The following is a 19,604-nucleotide window of genomic DNA, read 5'->3' as shown; positions in this document are numbered from 1 at the left end:
AGAAAAAAATCTGCAGTGCCCACATCTATGCTTATTATTTAAAAATAAGCAAAATTTTACTTAACAGTATTCTTCATAAATACTCCATCAGCATAGAAATATCTATGGCATTCTTTTTAATGGCTATTTAATTCCACTGTATGGAGGTACCATAATTTTATCAATGGCCTTTGTTGATGGCTACTTAGGTTGTTTCCTGTTAGTGGCAGTAGATATCCTTGTGCACCAATAGATTTTTGTGGGGCATATTCCTAGAAGGAAAAAAGCTGCGTAAATATATGTATATTTTTAATTTTGAAAGATATTGGCAAATTGCCCTCCAGAAAGGACACCTCATTCACACACACACACACACACACCCCTCAATGTATAAGCAACCATATAGAATGTTAATGGTAGACTTTAAAGGAAAACTTTGAGGCTTCTTCCCTAGGTCAGTTAATCCTTCCCAGACCTTTTATTCATGTGACATCAAATCACAGAAAGGAGTTTATCCAACCACCATAATATAGCTACAACCACTATTTATCCAAGTACCCAGAAACAGAATTTATAGTATTTGCAAGTCCCCTAATTATGATTAAAAGTGAGACATGGTCTCTTTCTACTGTTTTCAGTCATTTATTTTCCATTGTCTCGGTTAAGAGTATAAGCCAGTATTAATGGTCTCTTCCAAATTTTGGAATTAAATGGTCCTGATTTACATATTTTATCATCATTGCCTCAAACTTACTATTTCCACTATGACAGTGATCAGTTCTATACCCAATTTTAAGGAAAATATCTGCAGTTAGTGCTAGAAGAACAAAGGCATACGAGAGTCATTTCTAATAAGTAGGAAAAAATAAAGGAACTCTGTTACAGCAATACAAAGAACACATCATTTACAAAATCACAAGGCAAGGTGTGGAGACTCAAACTATGAAGTTAATGTATTTACAAAGGAGTATTTTCTCTTTTAGAATTAGCAAGAGAACTGGATTTCACTGAGGAGCAAATTCATCAAATTCGAATTGAGAACCCTAACTCCCTCCAAGACCAGAGTCATGCACTATTGAAGTACTGGCTAGAAAGGGATGGGAAACATGCAACAGGTAGGTGGAGAGCTATATGTAAAAGGCAATAGGCCGGAGGTAGAAAAAAGTCTTGTTCAACAAACCTTTTATGCAAATTCAGTAAAAAGATAAAATGACAGATGCCATCAACCTGAAGTGCTACTGTAAGCAAATGAGAAGAAGCTGTAACATTTCTCAAACATGCATGTTGCATAAAAATTCTTGTACTGTGTTCCTGTGAACAGCATTAACTAGTGGAAAGTGATGCTAGCACTGGCTGCTAACAGGAAAGTTATTAAAGTCCTAAAATTTTCTAAGTATTGACAGCAGACACACTTGCTTTATTAGCCGTTGTTTTATTGATGGTGCATTACATTCAGTTCCTGCTTCCGTTACTCCTAAATAACTAAAATGGGGGAAAACGTCAAGTAGATATTCTACATAATGATTTATATATGATATTCTGACCACATCAAATAAAATGGGAAGTGATACAGAACATAACTACTTCTTATCCCTCAGCTGGTCTAAGTTTGCCACTTTGTTTAATGCCTCTTTGAAGACCTACCTAGAGACCTCCCTTATTTACATCTAGCCCACATTTATCTTTCCTTCTCTTACCATTATTCTAGATAGGATTGCCAGATTTAGCAAATAAAAATTGAGAGCACCCAGTTAAATTTAAATTTCAGATAGTCAACAGATACTTTTCTAGTATAAGTATATCCTACGCAATATTGGGGATATACTTTTACTAAAAAAAATTTGTTTTTTATCTAAAATTCACATTTGACAGGGTGTCCTATGTGTTATCTAACAACTCTACTTTTAGGGCTTATGCCCATGCTGTGTCACCCATTTCGTACATAGCTCTTGTTTGTTTGCTTACTTTTACAAAGACCCTTAATTGGGCTTTGGTTGTTTCTTGTACAAACATCAAAATTTTAGTAAATTTTTCCTATGCTTAAAATATATCACCAAAAAAATTCAGTAAGGCAACTAAATGAAAGAGATTTTTAAAAGAGTAGCCCTCAGATGTAATAAATAGTTTTTCTCTAATATCCCAGATACCAGTCTCATTGAATGTCTCACCAAGATCAACCGAATGGATATTGTTCATCTCATGGAGACCAGCACAGAGCCTCTCCAGGAGCACATCAGTCATAGCTATGCAGAGATTGAACAGACCATTACATTGGATCATAGTGAAGGTCAGACAATTTGTGTGTGTGTATGAGTGTCTGTGATATACGGTTAATTCAGGCAACTGGCCCCACTGTCTTCCTTTTTTCAGAGCGTCGACCATGGCCTTTGCTGATACGTTCTTCTCCTGAGACTTCCCTGCCCATTTTAGGTGCCCCCATCCCTCTCGTTCTTTGTTATTTCATCATTGTCTCAGTCAGCGTGGGCTGCTATAACAAAATACCATGAACTGGGTAGCTTAAACAACAGAAATTTGTTTCTCACAGTTCTGAAAACTGGAAATTCAAGATCAGGGTGATAGCATGGCTGGGTTCTGGTGAGGGCCCTATTCTAGATTGTACATGGGGGTCTCCTTGCTCTGTCCTTACGTAGGGGACAGAGAAATAGCTAGCTCTCTGACCTCTTCTTATAAGGGTGCCAGTCCCACTCATGAGGGCTCAACCCTCATGACCTAATTACCTCGCAGGGTTACCACCTCTGAATACCATCACGTTGGGACTAGGGTTTCAACATATGAATTTGAAGGGGACGCAAACATTCAGTCCATAACAGCCATCAACAGGGATGATCCATCCAGTGCCCTTTCCTCAGCTCCTTGATGGCACTTCTGATACTTGTGTCTTTGACTCTACCTTAGTGACCCATTTCTGTGCCCACAACCCAAACTAAATCATTATCAGTGACTGTACTACTTCCAAGTCCCAACTTGAAGCATTATACTTACATCCTCTTTTACTTCTACACAATAATTCTGCAAACCCACTGGACCTCTAGTCATTGGTCCTACCCCCCTTTTCAGTATTAAAGTTTCTCGAATCCACCCTCATTCACTTCCATGCTCACTCACTCCCATTCTTTCTCCTTCTCTCTCTCTCATTGCTATTTTTACACTTTCTCTTCTTTCAAGCCTCCAGCATTACTCTTCTTTTTATTTATTCCAACCTGATGACCATACTTCATATTCCTTAGAAAAAATAGGAATACCTGTAGGCAAATGTCCATATTCTTTCACCACAAAGTCTCTCAACCTAAGTGCATCTCAGTGCTTATACTCTACCTTCCCTGCTGTATGAAATGGCCTTCCTTTGCTAAAGCCATCATCTCTTCTTTTGTACTAGATCTCATCCCCTTTTACCAACTATCGACTTCACTCCTGCAATCACCCACTCTGGCTCCTACAACTAGAACATTGTCAACAGCACTGAAACGTGCTTTAATAGAGCCCAGCTTTAAAAACAAAGCAAAGCAAATAACTCCTTTCACCCAGTATGCTCCCCTGTATGACTGCTCTGTTTCTCCATCCATTTCATGGGAAATCTCTTCAAAAGAATAGTCTAACTTTTCTGTCACTACTCTCTACTTTCTCTCTTCCCTTCTCTCTAGAACTGTCTCTAGAATCCACACAAGTCAGGTTTTGTCATCCCCACTCAACAGAAAAGAATCTTGCAAAATTCACCAATTGTTTCCTCATCGCCAAATGCACTGAGCCGTGCTCAGTCTTCGTCTTCCTTTAGCTCTTCTTAACATTTGACACAGAAAATTAATCCCTTCTTCTTAAGACATTTTCTTCACTCACTTTCCATGATAACCGCTCTTCTTGTTTTTTTTGTTTTCTTATTTTATAGGACAGTCTTCCTCAATGTCTTTCTGCAGCTTACTTTCCATAGGTTTACATGATGGCATGTATTACTGTTCAGCAAGAGCCTCATAGCTCGTCCCATCTCCCATCTCTCTCCCTCTTTCCCAAGTCCCAGACACCTGGCCTCTGGGCTGTGCCCTGGGCACCCTACACCTTCTCAGGCTTCCAGGCTCTGGTGCTTCCTCTTCCCTGCCTTCTGGAGTGTTCTTCCCTAAGATCACCAAGTACCTTTTTCTCTCACTCTATTCAGGCCTCTGCTCAAGTATCAGCTCCTAAGAGGAGCCTTTTCTGACAAATCTATCTAAAAAACTGTCCCTCTTTTCTTTGTACCTTTACCCTGGTTTCAGAAATATGAATCTGCAGAAATGCAAGTTCAGTCAGGCCAGAAGCCTCTTCTGTCTTGTTCACTGCTATGGATCCAGCGTCTACAGCACCTACTACAGTGTTGATACTCAATATATATCTACTGAGTGAATAACTAGATAGATGAAGGTCAATCACACCTCTGCCGAAAGTTTTTCAGTGACTCCTTATTGCCCTTGCTATATGAAATTCCTTAGCTTGGCCTAAGAGACCCTTCCTCAAAAGAGTACTAACCTCAGAGTGTTGTTTAATACAAGTTAATACTTGCAAAGCACCTAGAATGGTGCCTGACACATAGTAAATATTCAGAATGTGTTAGCTATTTATTTATTTATTTTTTTAACATCTTTATTGGAGTATAATTGCTTTACAATGGTGTGTTAGTCTCTGCTTTATAACAAAGTGAATCAGTTATACATATACATATGTTCCCATATTATTATTATTATTATTAATGCTCTTCTTACCATGTAGATTTATGCCTTAACTGGAATGTCGCAGTTGATACCTGCCTATCTTTAGGCCTCCTTAAGATGTCATACCCTCTGCATTTCTTTTCCTGATTCTTTAACCCTGAGTTGGATGCTCGGCATTCATTGACTGGCACCTGTGGCCCAGTCACTCTGCATTTAATTATCTCTTACTTGCCTGAGCTTCCCTAGATGGTCAGCATCTTGAAGACAGACACAGTGCCTCTTTCAGCTTTGTAACCATGACCGATCACAGACATGGCATGTAGTAGTCACTTAATAAATACCCACTTAATATAGTTTAGCTTCAATTAAATACTTAATTTAAATTGTTCTCCCCTGTAGGGTTCTCAGTCCTTCAAGAGGAGCTGTGCACTGCCCAACACAAGCAGAAAGAGGAGCAAGCTGCTTCCAAAGAGGACGAGTCCTACGATCAACCTCCCATCGTCTCGGAGGAAGACATTTCTGTCGGTCACTCCCCTTTTCAGGATAGCATCTCCAAAACTGAGGGCGACGGCTCAGCACCAGAGCTCCTTCCCCAGACTCACAAGGAGCAAGTTCAACAGGATTTCTCAGGGAAAATGCAAGACCTGCCTGAAGAGTCAGCTCTTGAACAGCAGGAATACTTGTGAGTTCCAAAAGAAAGCCTATGCAGTGTCACTCCAAAGACACAAGCCCATGTGCAGAGGGTGCCAAGCATATACAAGCGTAAATCGTTTTCACATAGTTTTCAGAACTACAGGAAAAAAAGCAAAGTATTTGAGACATGACTGTGACGGTGTTGTATGGCACAAGTCTGCTTGAACCAACTTCCAGTTCCATGACCTTGGGCAAAGGCCTAAGCCCTTTGAGTCGCAGTTTCCACATCTATAAATTATGATAATAATATACACCTTATTCATCTTACAGGGTCAAAGGTCAAGGATATGCCTGTGAAACCATTGTTGAAACTGTAGACCACACAGTTATTACTTGTATGTTTGCTGCACCTCACTTCTCTGTGTATGTGCCCGTCACACCCTGGCTGGTTCAGAAGGTGAACAGTGACAGTGTAGGTGAAGCAGCCCTTGTGTGTTTCAACAAAGCTATGAGGTGGCTAGCAATAAAAATAGAAATGCAACACAGATTACTCACACGGAATGAAAGACCATTAGGGGTTGGGGTGGGAATAAAGAGAAGTCTTCTAGAGCGCTTCTGCCTAAAGGAAGCTGCAGAGCACAGTCAGCTTAGAACTCAAGTTCTGGGCTTTCTGGAAGCAAAGGCAAAAAAGAGTTGTATAAATGACACTTATTGTCTAGAAAAAGCAACCAGATCATGAGAAAGGCAAGCATGTCCCAGCCCTGAAATGTGAGAATAACGTGTCAGGAGGCTGCAACATAGCATCTCCTTTGTCCTTGAGTGAGTTTTGTGCTGGAGTCACTGGAACTTGAGAAAAGGGTGAAAGGGGTATTGAAATGAGCTTTTCTTCCACGGAGCACTGCGCCCTCACCCATCTACGTTTAGATTGTAGGGGAGAACATAAAGAAGAGGTCAGGAAAAGAGAGAAGGAAAGAGAAAAAGATGGGAAGCAAAGAGGGGCTATCAGAAAGGCACTTTGGGCATTTGATATCTATGGAGTGACAGAAGATTAGAAGGAAGGAGCAGAAAAAGCGGATAATTTTTTTCTCTTAGGAATATTATAAAGATTACATTGCTTATCTCCAAACTATATCAGTAGAAAAAGTTTCAATGCCAACAGATCTTCCTATCAAGTAACACAGTTTTCTGGACGGATAATAAGAATCTCCCTATATTTATGATTATGGTAACTATATTAACATGGGGTTTATATATTGCTTTTTTAAAATTTTGCAAAATTTTGATCCTTGCTTCAAAAGCCTTATTGTCTACAGATCTTTGTTATATAAACCTCCTCAAATCATCAATATTACCTTGAGTTATCAAAGGAAAGATGAAATTATTATTTATTAATATCTCTCATTATTTATTAATTATCTCTACTTTGTAGAGATTAGGAAATGGTAATACATTTGAGGATAATTTTTATTATTTTAGAATACATTTTTCCCAATCAATGCTAGATCAGTGAGCTGTAACTGTATTCTATATTTTACATATAATTTTAATTCACATTTCATTTCTTAGCCAAATTTACAAAACCTCTTTAGACTTTCATGGACTGTGAAGACAAGTTCCATCTTCCCTTCCAAATCCCTTGCATCAGCAGGGGCAGAAATGCATATGCTCTCATGGTATAATTGGGCTTTTCTGTTTCAGTGTGACAACCCCAGGGACAGAAGTGTCAGAGACTCAAAAGGCTATGGCAGCATCTGGCTCTCCCACCAAGACACCTGAGGAAATCAGCACCCCTACTGAGGAGGAGAGGCCATATCTCCAGACCCCGACATCAAGTGAGCGGGGAGACTCTCCCATTGTGCAAGAACCCGAAGAGCCCCCAGAACGTAGGGAGGAGAGTTCGCCTCGAAAAACCAGCCTCGTGATAGTGGAGTCTGCTGATGACCAGCCACAGGCCTTTGAAAGGCTCGATGAAGATGCTGCTTTTCAAAAGGTAAAATCTCCTCCTCTATTTCCTTGCCCACATGTAACAAAGCTACAAACCTTCTCCCAGTTTCCATTTCTCTGATGGCTTATGTTTTCACAGAAAGGTTTGCCAAATTAATTAACTTGGGCCAAGGGAAGCCCTCAATCCCTTTTAAAATCTGGGAACCAGTGAATCTAGAAAAAGATGATACATGGTTCCAATTCTAGATACTTGACCATCAGCCCTAATTTTATAGCTGGAAACCCTTTTGCTAAGAAAAATGAACCCTGGGGTGAAACAATATACCAGATGTAGCTTTTCAAAATTAGTAATCTTAGGCATAAAGAAGACTAGTGAGGGGAATTGACCGGGCCTCAGGTAAGTAAGTCGGCCTGCCATGAGAAATTGCTGGAACCTGCACTCTTGTTCATTAGGTCCGTGCTGTCAGGTGATGAGCACACAAACTGTGGCTATTGAGTGGGGTTTACTCCCAAAGCAAATTTTTCTCGTTAGAGGAAGGATTATTTCCAAGCGAAATCTCCTTATATTTATTTTAAGAATGACTCAGAAAAAGGACATTATGCCTAAACTGATGGCTGGTTCTAAATGTCAGAAAATCGATAGCAGCGTGAATATGCATCACTGTCTTTCCTTTGTCTTTAAGTGAGCTTTGATGTTGTGAAGAGAGGCGGAGAAACTCATTTAAACCATTTATTCTCAAAACGTGGTCTGAATGGTCCATATCCCTCAGCTTTAACTGGAGGGCTTGATCCCTCCCTACTCAGGACTCCTGAATCAGAATGAATCCCAGGGAGGGGAGGAGAGGGGAGAAGAATCTGCATTTCAGTAACTCTGTAGAGGATTAAATTAGATATATTTTTCCTTTTTGGATTCAAAAACATTTTATATGTCGAAGTATTTTTAAAGCATGAATATACATCTTTTAGGAAAGAATGTTTTATAGAAGAGTTAAAACTCTGGGGGAGAAAGTGATACGACATATCTTTGGGCTTAACATCTACATTTGTTTTTGTTCACTATGAGTGTGATATCTGCTAGCAGGATTTATCTAAAATCATAGTTTAAAATTAGTGGAGGTCCAGGCAGATGAGAACTGCTCCAAATTTTGGCAGTTATCTTAAATAATGAATTCATCCCATGAATGGATTTTTATTCCAAGTTTGCCTTTGTATAGAATTATTCATCTCCAAGTTTTTGGTTTAAATGAATCCTAGTAAAAATGTTTCGTAGATGCTGTCTGGACTTAAAAGTTGCCAATTTTAGTCTAAGAATCTATAGGCTAATTGAAGCATAGGCTTGAGACAGTTATCTGGATAATTCATATATTTAATCTGTTCTATGTATATAAATAAATGTTGACAAGTCGTCCTGTATTCCACATTATTTATATGGGCCTGTTCTACTTATTCTTGATGAATTTCCAATTCTTAAGCTTCCTATTTTGACCCTTATCTTCTCATGACCCTGACTTGAGGGTCCAATTTCAATCACTTTTCTTGCTGACCATATTTCTAGGCAGCAGATTCCTCAGTGTATTTAAAGAATAATTTGGTTTAAAATTTACATGTTTTCCTTTAGCAGGAAAGAATATAGAAATATAAGCGGTATTTTAAACTATGTTGACAAAATTTAGTTGAGTTTTCTTTTTTTTAATAGCATTCCATTAGGAAAGAGTGATTCGATATATAGCTCCCAAGACATACGTTTTAATCTAAAGTTATGTTCTTAGCTCCAGCTTTGGCTTTGGGCCAGACCCATAAAATTGGATTGGCCTCTGTACCTCAACTTCTCTGCAAAATGAGTCTAATACTATTTGTAGCCAGTCTTCCTTCCTCTATCTTGCCAGTTGGGAAATGTACTACTGGCCAGATAATAGCTTCAGGAAATTTTGACTTCCTGCAGAAAGTTCTGCTACAAGAATTAAGACATTTCTATACCTTTGGTTGGACCATTCTAAGCCTAAGCCCAAGAGGCAATGGCTCACAAGTATTTATTGCGCTGCCTAGGGTCTGTGTTTACATTTGGTTATTCACCAGGAGTTTGAGTCCAAGATGTAATGTGGGCAAGCTGCTTATTTCTTCTGATGGATTTTGACAGATGGGTGCTCAGACAGCTTTCAGAATCCAGAATTTTTTTTTTTTTTCATTCAATGAACAAAAAGCTATATTCTCACTGAAGTTTGAGCCCAGCATGCACTGTTTTCACTCCTGCTGGCTTGTCCACCAAAATCAGCATGAATAAAGCTTTCAGAAACCAGTGTGAGCTAAAGCAGAAACCAGTAGTGAAGACATTCCTTAGCATGATAAACAAAACAGTGCTTCCATGCTTCCACCAGGAGCTAACAGAGGAATTAGGTGAGCTGGAGGCCAGCTCAGATGAGGAAGTGATGCTAACTACCAGGGTTGTCCGCCGACGAGTGATTATTCAGGTACCAGCTGTTAAATTACTGCACGTCTGGGACAGTTCTGTCCCCGTAACCCTTCGAGAGTGACCGACCTGGAGCGAGGGCTTGGCATGCTCCTTAGGTAGTGCATGGCCTTCAGAAAGCAGATCCCCTAACTCTCCTAAGTTCTGTTTGTGAAGAAATGCAGCGGTAATGACATTGGCCGCCTACCTCCAAGCGAGCAAAGAGCAAGATTTAGCCTCTTCAGTTCCACCCACGTCACCTCTGGCTTGTCTGTTTTTGTTTGTTTGTTTGTTTGTTTAAGTTTGAGCTAACTTTGGTCAGATTCTCTAGCATGTTATTACCCACCTTTTTTTTTTTTTCTTTTAAACATACTACTTGACAGGATTTGGCATCTCAGCAATGCTTCTCAAAGCTCCTTTAATTTTCTAACGTTCCTGGCATTGTAAGCATTTGGGAGTAGTTCGTCAGCATTGATGCCAAACATGGAAGTGACCCTTTTCTTTCAACTGTGTAGGGAGACGATATGCCTGACATACCCCCGGAAACAGTCACAGAAGAAGAATACATCGATGAGCAGGGACACACTGTGATAAAGAAGGTATTATCTTAAGTATCTTACCATGGTTAATTTCAAGCCTCCTGTCTAAAATGTATCAATACCCTGGCACTGTCACTCAAAAACAAGATACATGAATAAAATATCTTCCAGGTTACTAGGAAAATCATTAGGCGGTACGTCTCCTCTGATGGCACAGAGAAAGAAGAGATTACGATGCAGGGAACACCACAGGATCCCATCAACATTGAGGAAGGGGATGGCTATTCCAAAGTCATAAAGCGCATTGTATTAAAGAGTGACACTGAACAGTCGGAGGTGAGACCATCTGATTTTCCAGAACTGATTTTATGGAGAGGTGTAAAATACAGCTCACAAGAGATGGACGAGATTGTTTATTCCTATTGGCCTCACTTCTCCCCTTTATAAGGCAGTCTTCGTTTAGTTACACATTCATTTTTTTTCTTCATGATTTTGTGGAATTTTTAGATAACCATCAGCGATATTTGTAACCATTATACTCATTGTCTTTGGTCCTTTCTAGGTCTACTTTCTCTTTAGTTCAGTTGACCACAGCAGAAATCCAAAAGTCAAATTTTAAAAGACAGCAATCCCATCGGCTGGCAAGCAGTAGGTTCTGAAAAACACTTGTGCAAATGCACTGTGGTGCTTTGCCCAGTCGGCAACAGCAACCTTCTGTAGCGCACCTTAGATAAATATTTGATTTCCAAACTTCTGCATTTCAGAGTCACTGAAATCAGGATCCAGAAACTCACTTGATTTATAGTTTTATTTCTTTCTGTTTTACTTCCCTCTTTCAGAATCATATTTACTCTCTTTGACATGTAATTTGGGAGATTCTTACCATCTCGCATTCATTCACATCCTCAAAATTGTATTATTATACACATGAGGTTCTCTAAAAATCTACATTTTCACTTCCTCATAGCTCTGACAGTTCCTCCTTTGGAGGTTAATTTTGTCTTCGTAATGTCAAAACAAAGCATTTACACCTGGGAAAAGAGAGTTCATCCACAGGGTGCTATGTCTGCACTGCACTGAGCGGTCAATTTCTCAGTCATGAAGCTTCCTGACCAATTTTCGTTCAAGTGACTAATTAAGTGGTTGATTTGGTACTGTGTACATATAGTCATAATATAGATGTTACCAATTGATTCTAGATTTTTCTTCTAACTGCTTCTTGTTGACAAAATGCTGTTTTCAGGATATACCATTGTAATGCGTGTGTTTTTTAACATAGAAAAATTCATCATTGTTACATTTTGGCAGTCAGAAACTGTATATTTTGTGTCCTTCATTCATCAGGTAACTTTGTCTGAGCCCAGCATTTTGTCCAGTACCTCACAATTTCAGGCTGAACCAGTGGAAGGCCGTAGAGTCAGCAAAGTTGTTAAAACAACTGTGGTACATGGAGAGAGGATGGAGAAGCATCTGGGGGATTCTAGTTTAGCCACTGATCTTCCTTCAGCCAAAGATGACTTTGAAGAGGTATAAAGCATCATCACTTTGTCTGTGTGTGGGGGGGGGGGGTATTTTATGTGTGCTTTGTGTTTGAGAAGAAAATGATTTATCATTGTGTCATTCCATACATGTATTCATGGAAGGATGCAGAATAATTCAAGAGAGTAGAATTCCTGTTTGAATAATGTGTACAGTGAAATAATATTTTACTCAACTTATTGTGTTCATTTGTGCCACCTTAAGAGCCTTAAAAAATCCACATGACCAGGATTCGCTTCAGCTCAACGAGAATCAGAATCTCTGAAGTCGGGACATGATTGTACATCTTGCCTAAAAGTCCCAGAAGTGACTTGCACTCCCAATTAGTAAGGGAAAGAAATAGATATTGTACATTATCTTTGCTAGCTAATATTCTCAGATATTTCCAATGATAGGCATTAAAGAAAATTCAGGTATCTTTTATTAGTTAAGTTCTGATTTTCAATAATTAGGAAACAGGTCCACAGTGACATCCACAAACACTTATTACAGTTCAAAAATCCCAACATTCTGGAACTCACCTAGTGCACTGTGGTAACTTAAATGGGAGGGAAGTCCAAAAGGGAGGGGATATCTGTATGTGTATATGCTGATTCATTTTGTTGTGCGGTGGAGGCTAATACAACATTGTAAAGCGACCATACTCCAATAAAAATTAATTAAAAAACCCCACAACTAATAGATTGGTAATGCTACAAATGCCATAATTGATAACCTCATATTAGCATTTTGCAATTTAAAATGAATTGGCTTATTTTATATAATAATTGAATGTTTTGTTTCTATATCACCAGTTAAAAGAGGGTTTCAGGCTGCTGCTTATTGTCTAGGATGGTTTTCAAACTACACGTTCTAGGTCTTTTCAATAAATGAGCAGCCAATTTGAATAAAATATCACAATTTTCTATTTTTAATTCGGGATTTGAAACACTAAAGATATCAAAATGTTGGTAAAAGAATTTTGATCCAGTGAATGGAACTTATAGTGCTGGTGAAGATCATCTGAAATAAATTTCCATATCTTAAAAAAAAAAAAAATCCCAACATTCTGAAAACCAAAACAAGTTTTATAAGTTAGTAGCAAGCTAATTTGGCAGTAAAACTTAATGTGAACTGACATGGGGCCATGATGGCTTGGCAGTCTTTTTTATTCTACAAGAGTGAATGTTCATGTTTTGCTATTGATATATCAATGGCTTTGATTACAGGATGCTGTCCCTATCCTATCTGAGCTATTAGAATATACAGTATATACATCATATTACCTTTCTAAAATCCAAAGGAAAAAAAATCTGAAATCTAAAACACATCTGGCCCCAAATGTTTCAACTAAGGGATGGCGGGCATGTGCAAACATCTTCGAAACATTCTTTACTATTGAAACATTTTGAAGTTAAATGTTACATGTATGTCCGCTTTTATACCCACAATATGCATTGGGATTATATATGAATGCATTGGGATAGTAAGAGCATACCTTATTTTAAATACTTTTAGTTCTTCACATTTTGACAACTGGTGACCTTGGACAATCAAAAGATGTATTATCTGATTATACACTTTGGGCCTTATTTTTTCTTTGCTTGTTTTTGCCTCTGGTCATTATTCATTGTATTTGTCATTAGAGTCTTCACTGCAGAAAGGATGGGGGTGAGGCAAGCACGAAAGTAGAAGTCAACCAGTATAGTTTGCAAGAATTGTAAAGTAATTATCAATAGAACAAATCTCCCTCACAAATGGGAGAAATTTAACAGACTTGCTAAATAAAACTCAATACTTAGATCTGCCCCTAAGAATTGTTTTTCTTTATCCTTTCAAGAATGTTTTTTTATACTATTCATTAAGCAGAGTAATAGGTTATGTTAGAGTCTATGGTTTATGATGGGTTTTGTCTTCTTTTCTTTTTTTTCTTACTTCAGGCTTTGAGTTACACAGGTAGCCACATGAAAGTCCACTCCCCCAGTTTAGTAGAGAATGAAGTCCTGAAGGAGGATGGATCAATACTTAGAAGGTTTGGGTTAGCATGGGGTGATGCTTTGCCAACTAACACCTTTAAAAAGTTTTCCAATTTTAAGAAAAGAAAAATAGAGCCCCTGTATCTACCTTAAAACCCCTTGGGAACTGCAGACTCTCCCTGCATTGTAAGATTTTTTTCAAGTGGTACATCTGTCACTGTGTCATTCCTGAAGTGTCCTCTTGATGCTTTAAAAGTAATACTAAGGCATGATGATAGTCAGACGACTGTTTACACAATCGCTCCCTGGGTTTCAGCAAGTCATCAGTTTCGCTGAGGCCAAGCAGCTGGGATATTCCATTGTAGAGCACAGTAAGAGGAATCTAATCAATTGCTCACAAATTAATCTTGTGACCAGCTGCCTTCAGCTCTTGGTAATCAATCCTTTGAACGGCACATGGTTTTTTTGTTTGTTTTTGTTTTAAACAAGCTGCTTCATGACTCTGCATGGGAGTGGCAAATAACATGAGCATGAGTTTGATATCCGTGAACCTCAGTGCACCTAGCGAGGCTGAAACCAGGGGCTTTAATAAGTTAAGAAAGTATCGTAAAAGCAGTAAGCAGCTCATATGTGTGCGTATGAACAGGGACTAGCTATGAGGCTTTCTACCCCCCCATCCCCATCACCCCCATCCCCATCACCTATTTGATGTGTAGACTTTGGCACTGTTGCCTTGGTCTACCCTCACCTCTCTCTGGGCCTCTCGCAGCACTGTGAGTATTGACAAAATGTTCTCAGCTTTGCAGTGAAAAGACACAATGGAAATTGAAGTTACTGTTGTGCTTTTCACTTCATTGAAAAGAAGAGAAAGATTGTCATTTATAGTACTCTACAAAGCTATTTTTAGCCTGTAGAACATAATCATTAGAACAGTGAAATTAAAGGTTCTGTCACAATTCCACCCTCCAACCACATGTGAAAAACAGCGCCAGCTAGGAATGTAAAAGAGAGTAATTGCTCACAGAACTTTAAAAATGCTATATATGAATTCAGGATAAAGTGCTTCTTATACTCCGAACTTTTAAGTCTTTTACTCAGTTATTCATATGGAACCACATAAACCACAGACACCCTAGCATCATGAGATCTTCACATGGGAATAGATTTAGAGATCAATTAATCCAAAATTCGCAATGACAGCTGGTGAGTTCGAAGCTAGGGATATAGACATCTCAATCCACTTCCACAGCTACTTAGTCATGGAAGTCTATCTGTGATCTGCAACACTTTATCTTATATGTTGCTGAAGACATTTGATCATACCCGCTGCTTGAGTTGTATACATATGCGTATTCATAAACATATTCGTCTACATGTGTGAGCACAAAACACCAGGGAATGTCCTATGATAGAAGCTTATCCCCCGACACTAATGCCATAGAGGTTTTTACTAGCTCTTGGCAGCAATAGTCAGATATTTGCCTTTTGGGAGAAAAAAATATATGTGGATGCTGAATAGTTAGAAAACATAATCTGATTTCAACCACTGGAACCAGATTTGACCTTTTTATCAAAAGGAACAAATTTAAGTTGGCTTTCAGATACAAAATAATTCATGTAGAATCAAAGGAAAGGGGAGGTGAGAAAACACGAAAGAAGGAAGGAGACAAGATGTCCAAAGGAAAGCCAGAAGAGTTCTGGCTGAAGTCAGCCATTTTTTAAAAATCAAGCTGATCTTAAGAAATGCATAGAGGTGTGGAAGGTAGAGTAATGCTAAGGGCAGCCCATGGGCAGAGCCCCCAGCTTCTGGACACTAGGAATCCATAAGGAAAATGCTGGATAAAGCTACGAAAACTGATCCTTCTGATGGTGGTGTAAAGCAAGGCTGCATGGCGTCGTGGTTATAGATTCAAGCCCTGGAATCTTTGACTTTTGGCCCCACTGCGTAGTAACTGGATTATTTTTTATTTGGAGCATTGCTTAAATTCTCTGAGATCCAGTTTCCTTACTTGTTATTATAATAATAGTGCCTGGCCCATAAGGCACGTTCACCACATATTTGCGGAATGAAGAATTGTATTTACCAGTAGAGACAGAGGGACTTCCCTGGTGGCGCAGTGGTTAAGAATCCGCCTGCCAATGCAGGGCACACGGGTTCGATTCTTGGTCCGGGAAAATCCCACATGCCGCGGAGCAGCTAAGCCCGTGCACCACAACTACTGAGCCTGCGCTCTAGAGCCCGCGTGCCACAACTGCTGAGCCCGTGTGCCTAGAGCCCGTGATCCGCAACGAAGAGTAGCCCCCGCTCGGCGCAACTAGAGAAAAGCCCGCGCGCAGCAACGAAGATCCAATGGAGCCAAAAATAAATACATAAACAAGTAGAGAGGGAGAAGAACTGAGAGGGAACAAATCACAGTATAATCATTTTCAAGCAAGGATGCAGGAAAATAATAGTACCGACGTAATAGTACGTCAGAGCCGCTTTTCTCAAGTAATCGCCAGTCTGATGAAGGGCCAAGAAAGCAGCACACAGTTGAGGACCTGTAGGAGGTATAAACGGGGCCAGTACTTGCGCTCCGGGAAGACAGAGGAAGGATTTGTCTCTCGGTGTTTTTTTCCCTTCCCCTCTCCCTTCCCCACTGTCTCCAGATGAAGCTTCAGAGGCCTGGGTCAACCTTCAACTCTTGCTGGTAGTCACCTGCCTTTATGCTGATAGAATATTATTCCAGTTTTTAAAGACCTATATCCCATGGAAAAGTTCTCTTAGAACATTTTTGGGAAGTTTGAGTTGGGTAGTGCCTCTAAGGATTAAGCTGGCAGCTAAGGTATTTTAAATAAATTAAATTAAAACCTTTTTCTTAGCCTGTCAAAAATTACGTATGGAATCACTATTTCAGGAGGAGCCACATTCTTTCCTAATCAAAACATGAATGATTGTGTGGTTACTTTTTGAGAGAATCATATGAAAGCACGGTTTCATTTATTTGAAATGTTTCTTAAAGGTTTAAAAAAAACGCCTTGCTCCAAAATACTTTTTAAAAATCTCATGAGTCATATAAGATGGGAGAACCATGTTTAAAAGAAAGAAGGGAAAAGATGGCTATACTTGTTCTACTAATAGCCCAGTGTAGAAATATCTAGAGGTAAGACAGTAAGCAGTACTTTCATATCATGGGCACTCGCAGACCAAAGGTAGTGGCTGCCTTTTAACAGTGAAGAAAGAATATAATGTTCTCTTGTCTGCTTTCCTCTAGGACAACAATGAGTAAAGCTAGAACCCAGAAGAGGGCTGTGGTGAAGGACCAGCATGGAAAACGCATTTACTTGGAGCACCTGGAGGATGTCCCAGAAGCACTAGACCAGGACGACCTCCAGCATGACCTCAAGCAACTCCTTCGGCATTTCTGCAAGGAGGACTTGAAGCAAGAGGCCAAATGAGAGGCTGTCCAGTTCTCACACCAGAAACCACACATTCACTCGATATGCAACTTCCCGTTTCATTAGAGGAGTGACCTAACTGGCTTGATTAATGGGATTTCCACTTTTAGCACATACACTGCATTTTGTTTGAGTTTTTCCCCATCCTCTTTAACTGTAAACTAATTTGTGACCAAAGATAGCATCCTTACTCCTGGATGCTGTATCCACTCCTTTGTTGTGTCTGTGCTCACCTGGGACCTGGCCACCTCCGTTATTCTTCTTGGCTTCTGCACAAGCTCCATGAAAATCCATTGAACAGAAGAACTTCACCTGCAGACCTCTTCAAGTGACGATACCTAGGAATCCTTCAAAGAGATACCCGTGTACAATATATATAGCTAAAATGCTCAGACGAACAACGTATTAAAACCACTGCCTGTCATAACTACACTGGGCATCCCGGAATAAAAGGCCTCTAGGAATTGCTGAACAATGGTTCACTAAGATATTGCTAACACAATCAAACGTAATACAGTTCTCCTGCAAAAGAAGCACTTCAGACCTACCATGTCCTTAGAACTTCCAGAGTAGCCCTGGCTCCTAGTGAAAGATGGGTTAATAACCTTGAAGAACTGTCCTAACTAAGCACTTATTGCTGGTGCTGGCCAGCTGTGATGGATGACTCTCCAGCAGCCACTGAGGGAGGGGAGGAAGGGGAGCAGTGGCAACGAGGTGAAGCAGTGAGGTATTCAGTTGCCAGCAGTGGCATCCTGCAGCTGTCTAGCATCTTCAGGTCCTTTAGATTTGGGACATGTTGGCAGGGTATTTTAAAAAGCTATAACTACTGTAGTTTTCCAGTTTTCATTGCTGCTTTAGCAAACCACGCTGTCTTATTGGTGGTACTTTCTCCTGGCCACTGCACTGTAGATAAATCATTGGAAACAAGATTTGCCCCCTACACAAACGGTTAAACTCCTTCACCGTGTTGGAGTGGTTTCTTTTATTTTTTTCTTCCAGGTTTATATCTTCTCTAATACCTGCATGTAGCATTTAAGAATCAAACCACAGTTCAAACCCATCTTCTAATCACATTGATGGTTTTCATTCTTTTTACCCTCAGCAAGCACTTTTCACTTTTCAGCTAGGTCTGTTTTTTAGCTTGCAGACGAGATTGAGAAATCCTGAAGATTTTGGTTTGGGTTAAAATTTTGGGTTTATTTATTTGAAATCCAAACTCCCTTGGAAACCCTGAAGTGCATTTGTGCACTTTCCTGTTTGTTTGTTTCAAAGAAGGGACTTTAATCATCTGAGTGATTTCCATGTCCTATTCCTTATTCCTTTAGTGGTTGAAGCTGTGTAGCATTTTAACATATATATATATATTCACAAATATATTCATATAAACAGTATACATTTTGAATCAGTTATTTGTTAAAGAAAAGTATATTCAATGAAGATGAAATTAAAACATTTTGAAAACCAGAGTCTATCCTCCAGGGATTAAACATTTTCGAATTCTATCTGGTCTTTTCCTGTTGTGCAAAAATGACTCATTGTTCTGAATGTCAAAAACAAAGACGACAAACAATGGCATTTCATCATTTCAAGTAATTTTGCCAAGAGAGAAGATTTCCTGGGAGGGAGGTTTCCCAAAAGCCAAATCTCCTAAGCCTCGAATGCTAGCACGTTCGGCAGCTGGATAGGAAAGAAAGCATCTTTGGCAGCCAAAATGAAGGAGGCCAATGGTGAAACATTTTGGACATACCATGGCCTCCTTGTCCACACCTTCACTGGAGCTCAAGAAAAGCATTTCTGTTGTGTTATTTGCAGTGCAGATGATGTCTGTGTAACAACATAATGGTTAATCACCTTTTTTTGATTTTGATTTTTGCTGTGTAATCAAAAAACTTGAATAATGTGAGAAGAAGTGAATTTTCAGTTGATGAATCAGCATCTTGTTCCCATGGTGATAACACTAATTGAATATATCTATGAGGGCATGTATTAGTTAATGGAAAAAAATACAACACTAACAATACATAGCTGCAATGTGTACAATGGCTGATTTAATTAAATAAAATGTACAAGTGTTAAGTGTGGCAACAGTGATTTGTTCTTTAGCACTCACCTGTGATTTCAGGAGGTAAGACATTATTAAAGAGATGAAATAGATGTGAAGCCAAAAGAAAAACAGCTTGCCTTTGTTCTTTTTATTTGGTAACTGAATATGCTCTGTGCCCAACGCTGTGTTAAGCACTGGGAGAAACAGAAAGATTGTATCCCTGCTCTCAAAGAACTTCTATTGCTATTGTTATGCAAAGGGAGAAAAACAAAGATTTCGTTTTGGGATCACTAGTAAATGAGAAATAGGAACTTGTGGGCTTGGAGGAGATGAGGAGAGGGATCCAGGGGTGGGCAGCACAGAGAGGGACCCCGGATTCACTTCTCTCCT

At 39.4% G+C, this 19,604-nt stretch overlaps 1 protein-coding gene across 2 annotated transcripts in view; it reads left to right on the top strand.

The window, feature by feature from the left end:
• Window positions 1-19,313, top strand: part of ANK2 (ankyrin 2) — a 248,589-nt gene extending 229,276 nt beyond the window's left edge. Inside the window, exons 38-46 of one of the 2 annotated variants that reach the window (XM_061192043.1) lie at window positions 963-1,094; window positions 2,123-2,266; window positions 5,076-5,358; window positions 7,008-7,299; window positions 10,215-10,298; window positions 10,410-10,574; window positions 11,583-11,765; window positions 13,697-13,788; window positions 16,987-19,313. In XM_061192043.1, coding sequence (XP_061048026.1) covers window positions 963-1,094; window positions 2,123-2,266; window positions 5,076-5,358; window positions 7,008-7,299; window positions 10,215-10,298; window positions 10,410-10,574; window positions 11,583-11,765; window positions 13,697-13,788; window positions 16,987-17,170 — 1,559 coding nt within the window. In that variant the 3' untranslated portion in view covers window positions 17,171-19,313. The remainder of the gene's footprint in view (window positions 1-962; window positions 1,095-2,122; window positions 2,267-5,075; window positions 5,359-7,007; window positions 7,300-10,214; window positions 10,299-10,409; window positions 10,575-11,582; window positions 11,766-13,696; window positions 13,789-16,986) is intronic. The other variant, XM_061192042.1, reaches the window with a different exon arrangement.
• The last annotated feature ends 291 nt before the right edge of the window (window positions 19,314-19,604 follow it).

Source organism: Eubalaena glacialis, chromosome 5 (genome assembly GCF_028564815.1).
Source record: "Eubalaena glacialis isolate mEubGla1 chromosome 5, mEubGla1.1.hap2.+ XY, whole genome shotgun sequence".
Classification (NCBI taxonomy): Eukaryota; Metazoa; Chordata; class Mammalia; order Artiodactyla; family Balaenidae; genus Eubalaena; species Eubalaena glacialis.
The sequence above is the reverse complement of the archived record's forward strand: the minus strand, read 5'-3'. Positions and strand labels throughout refer to the sequence as shown.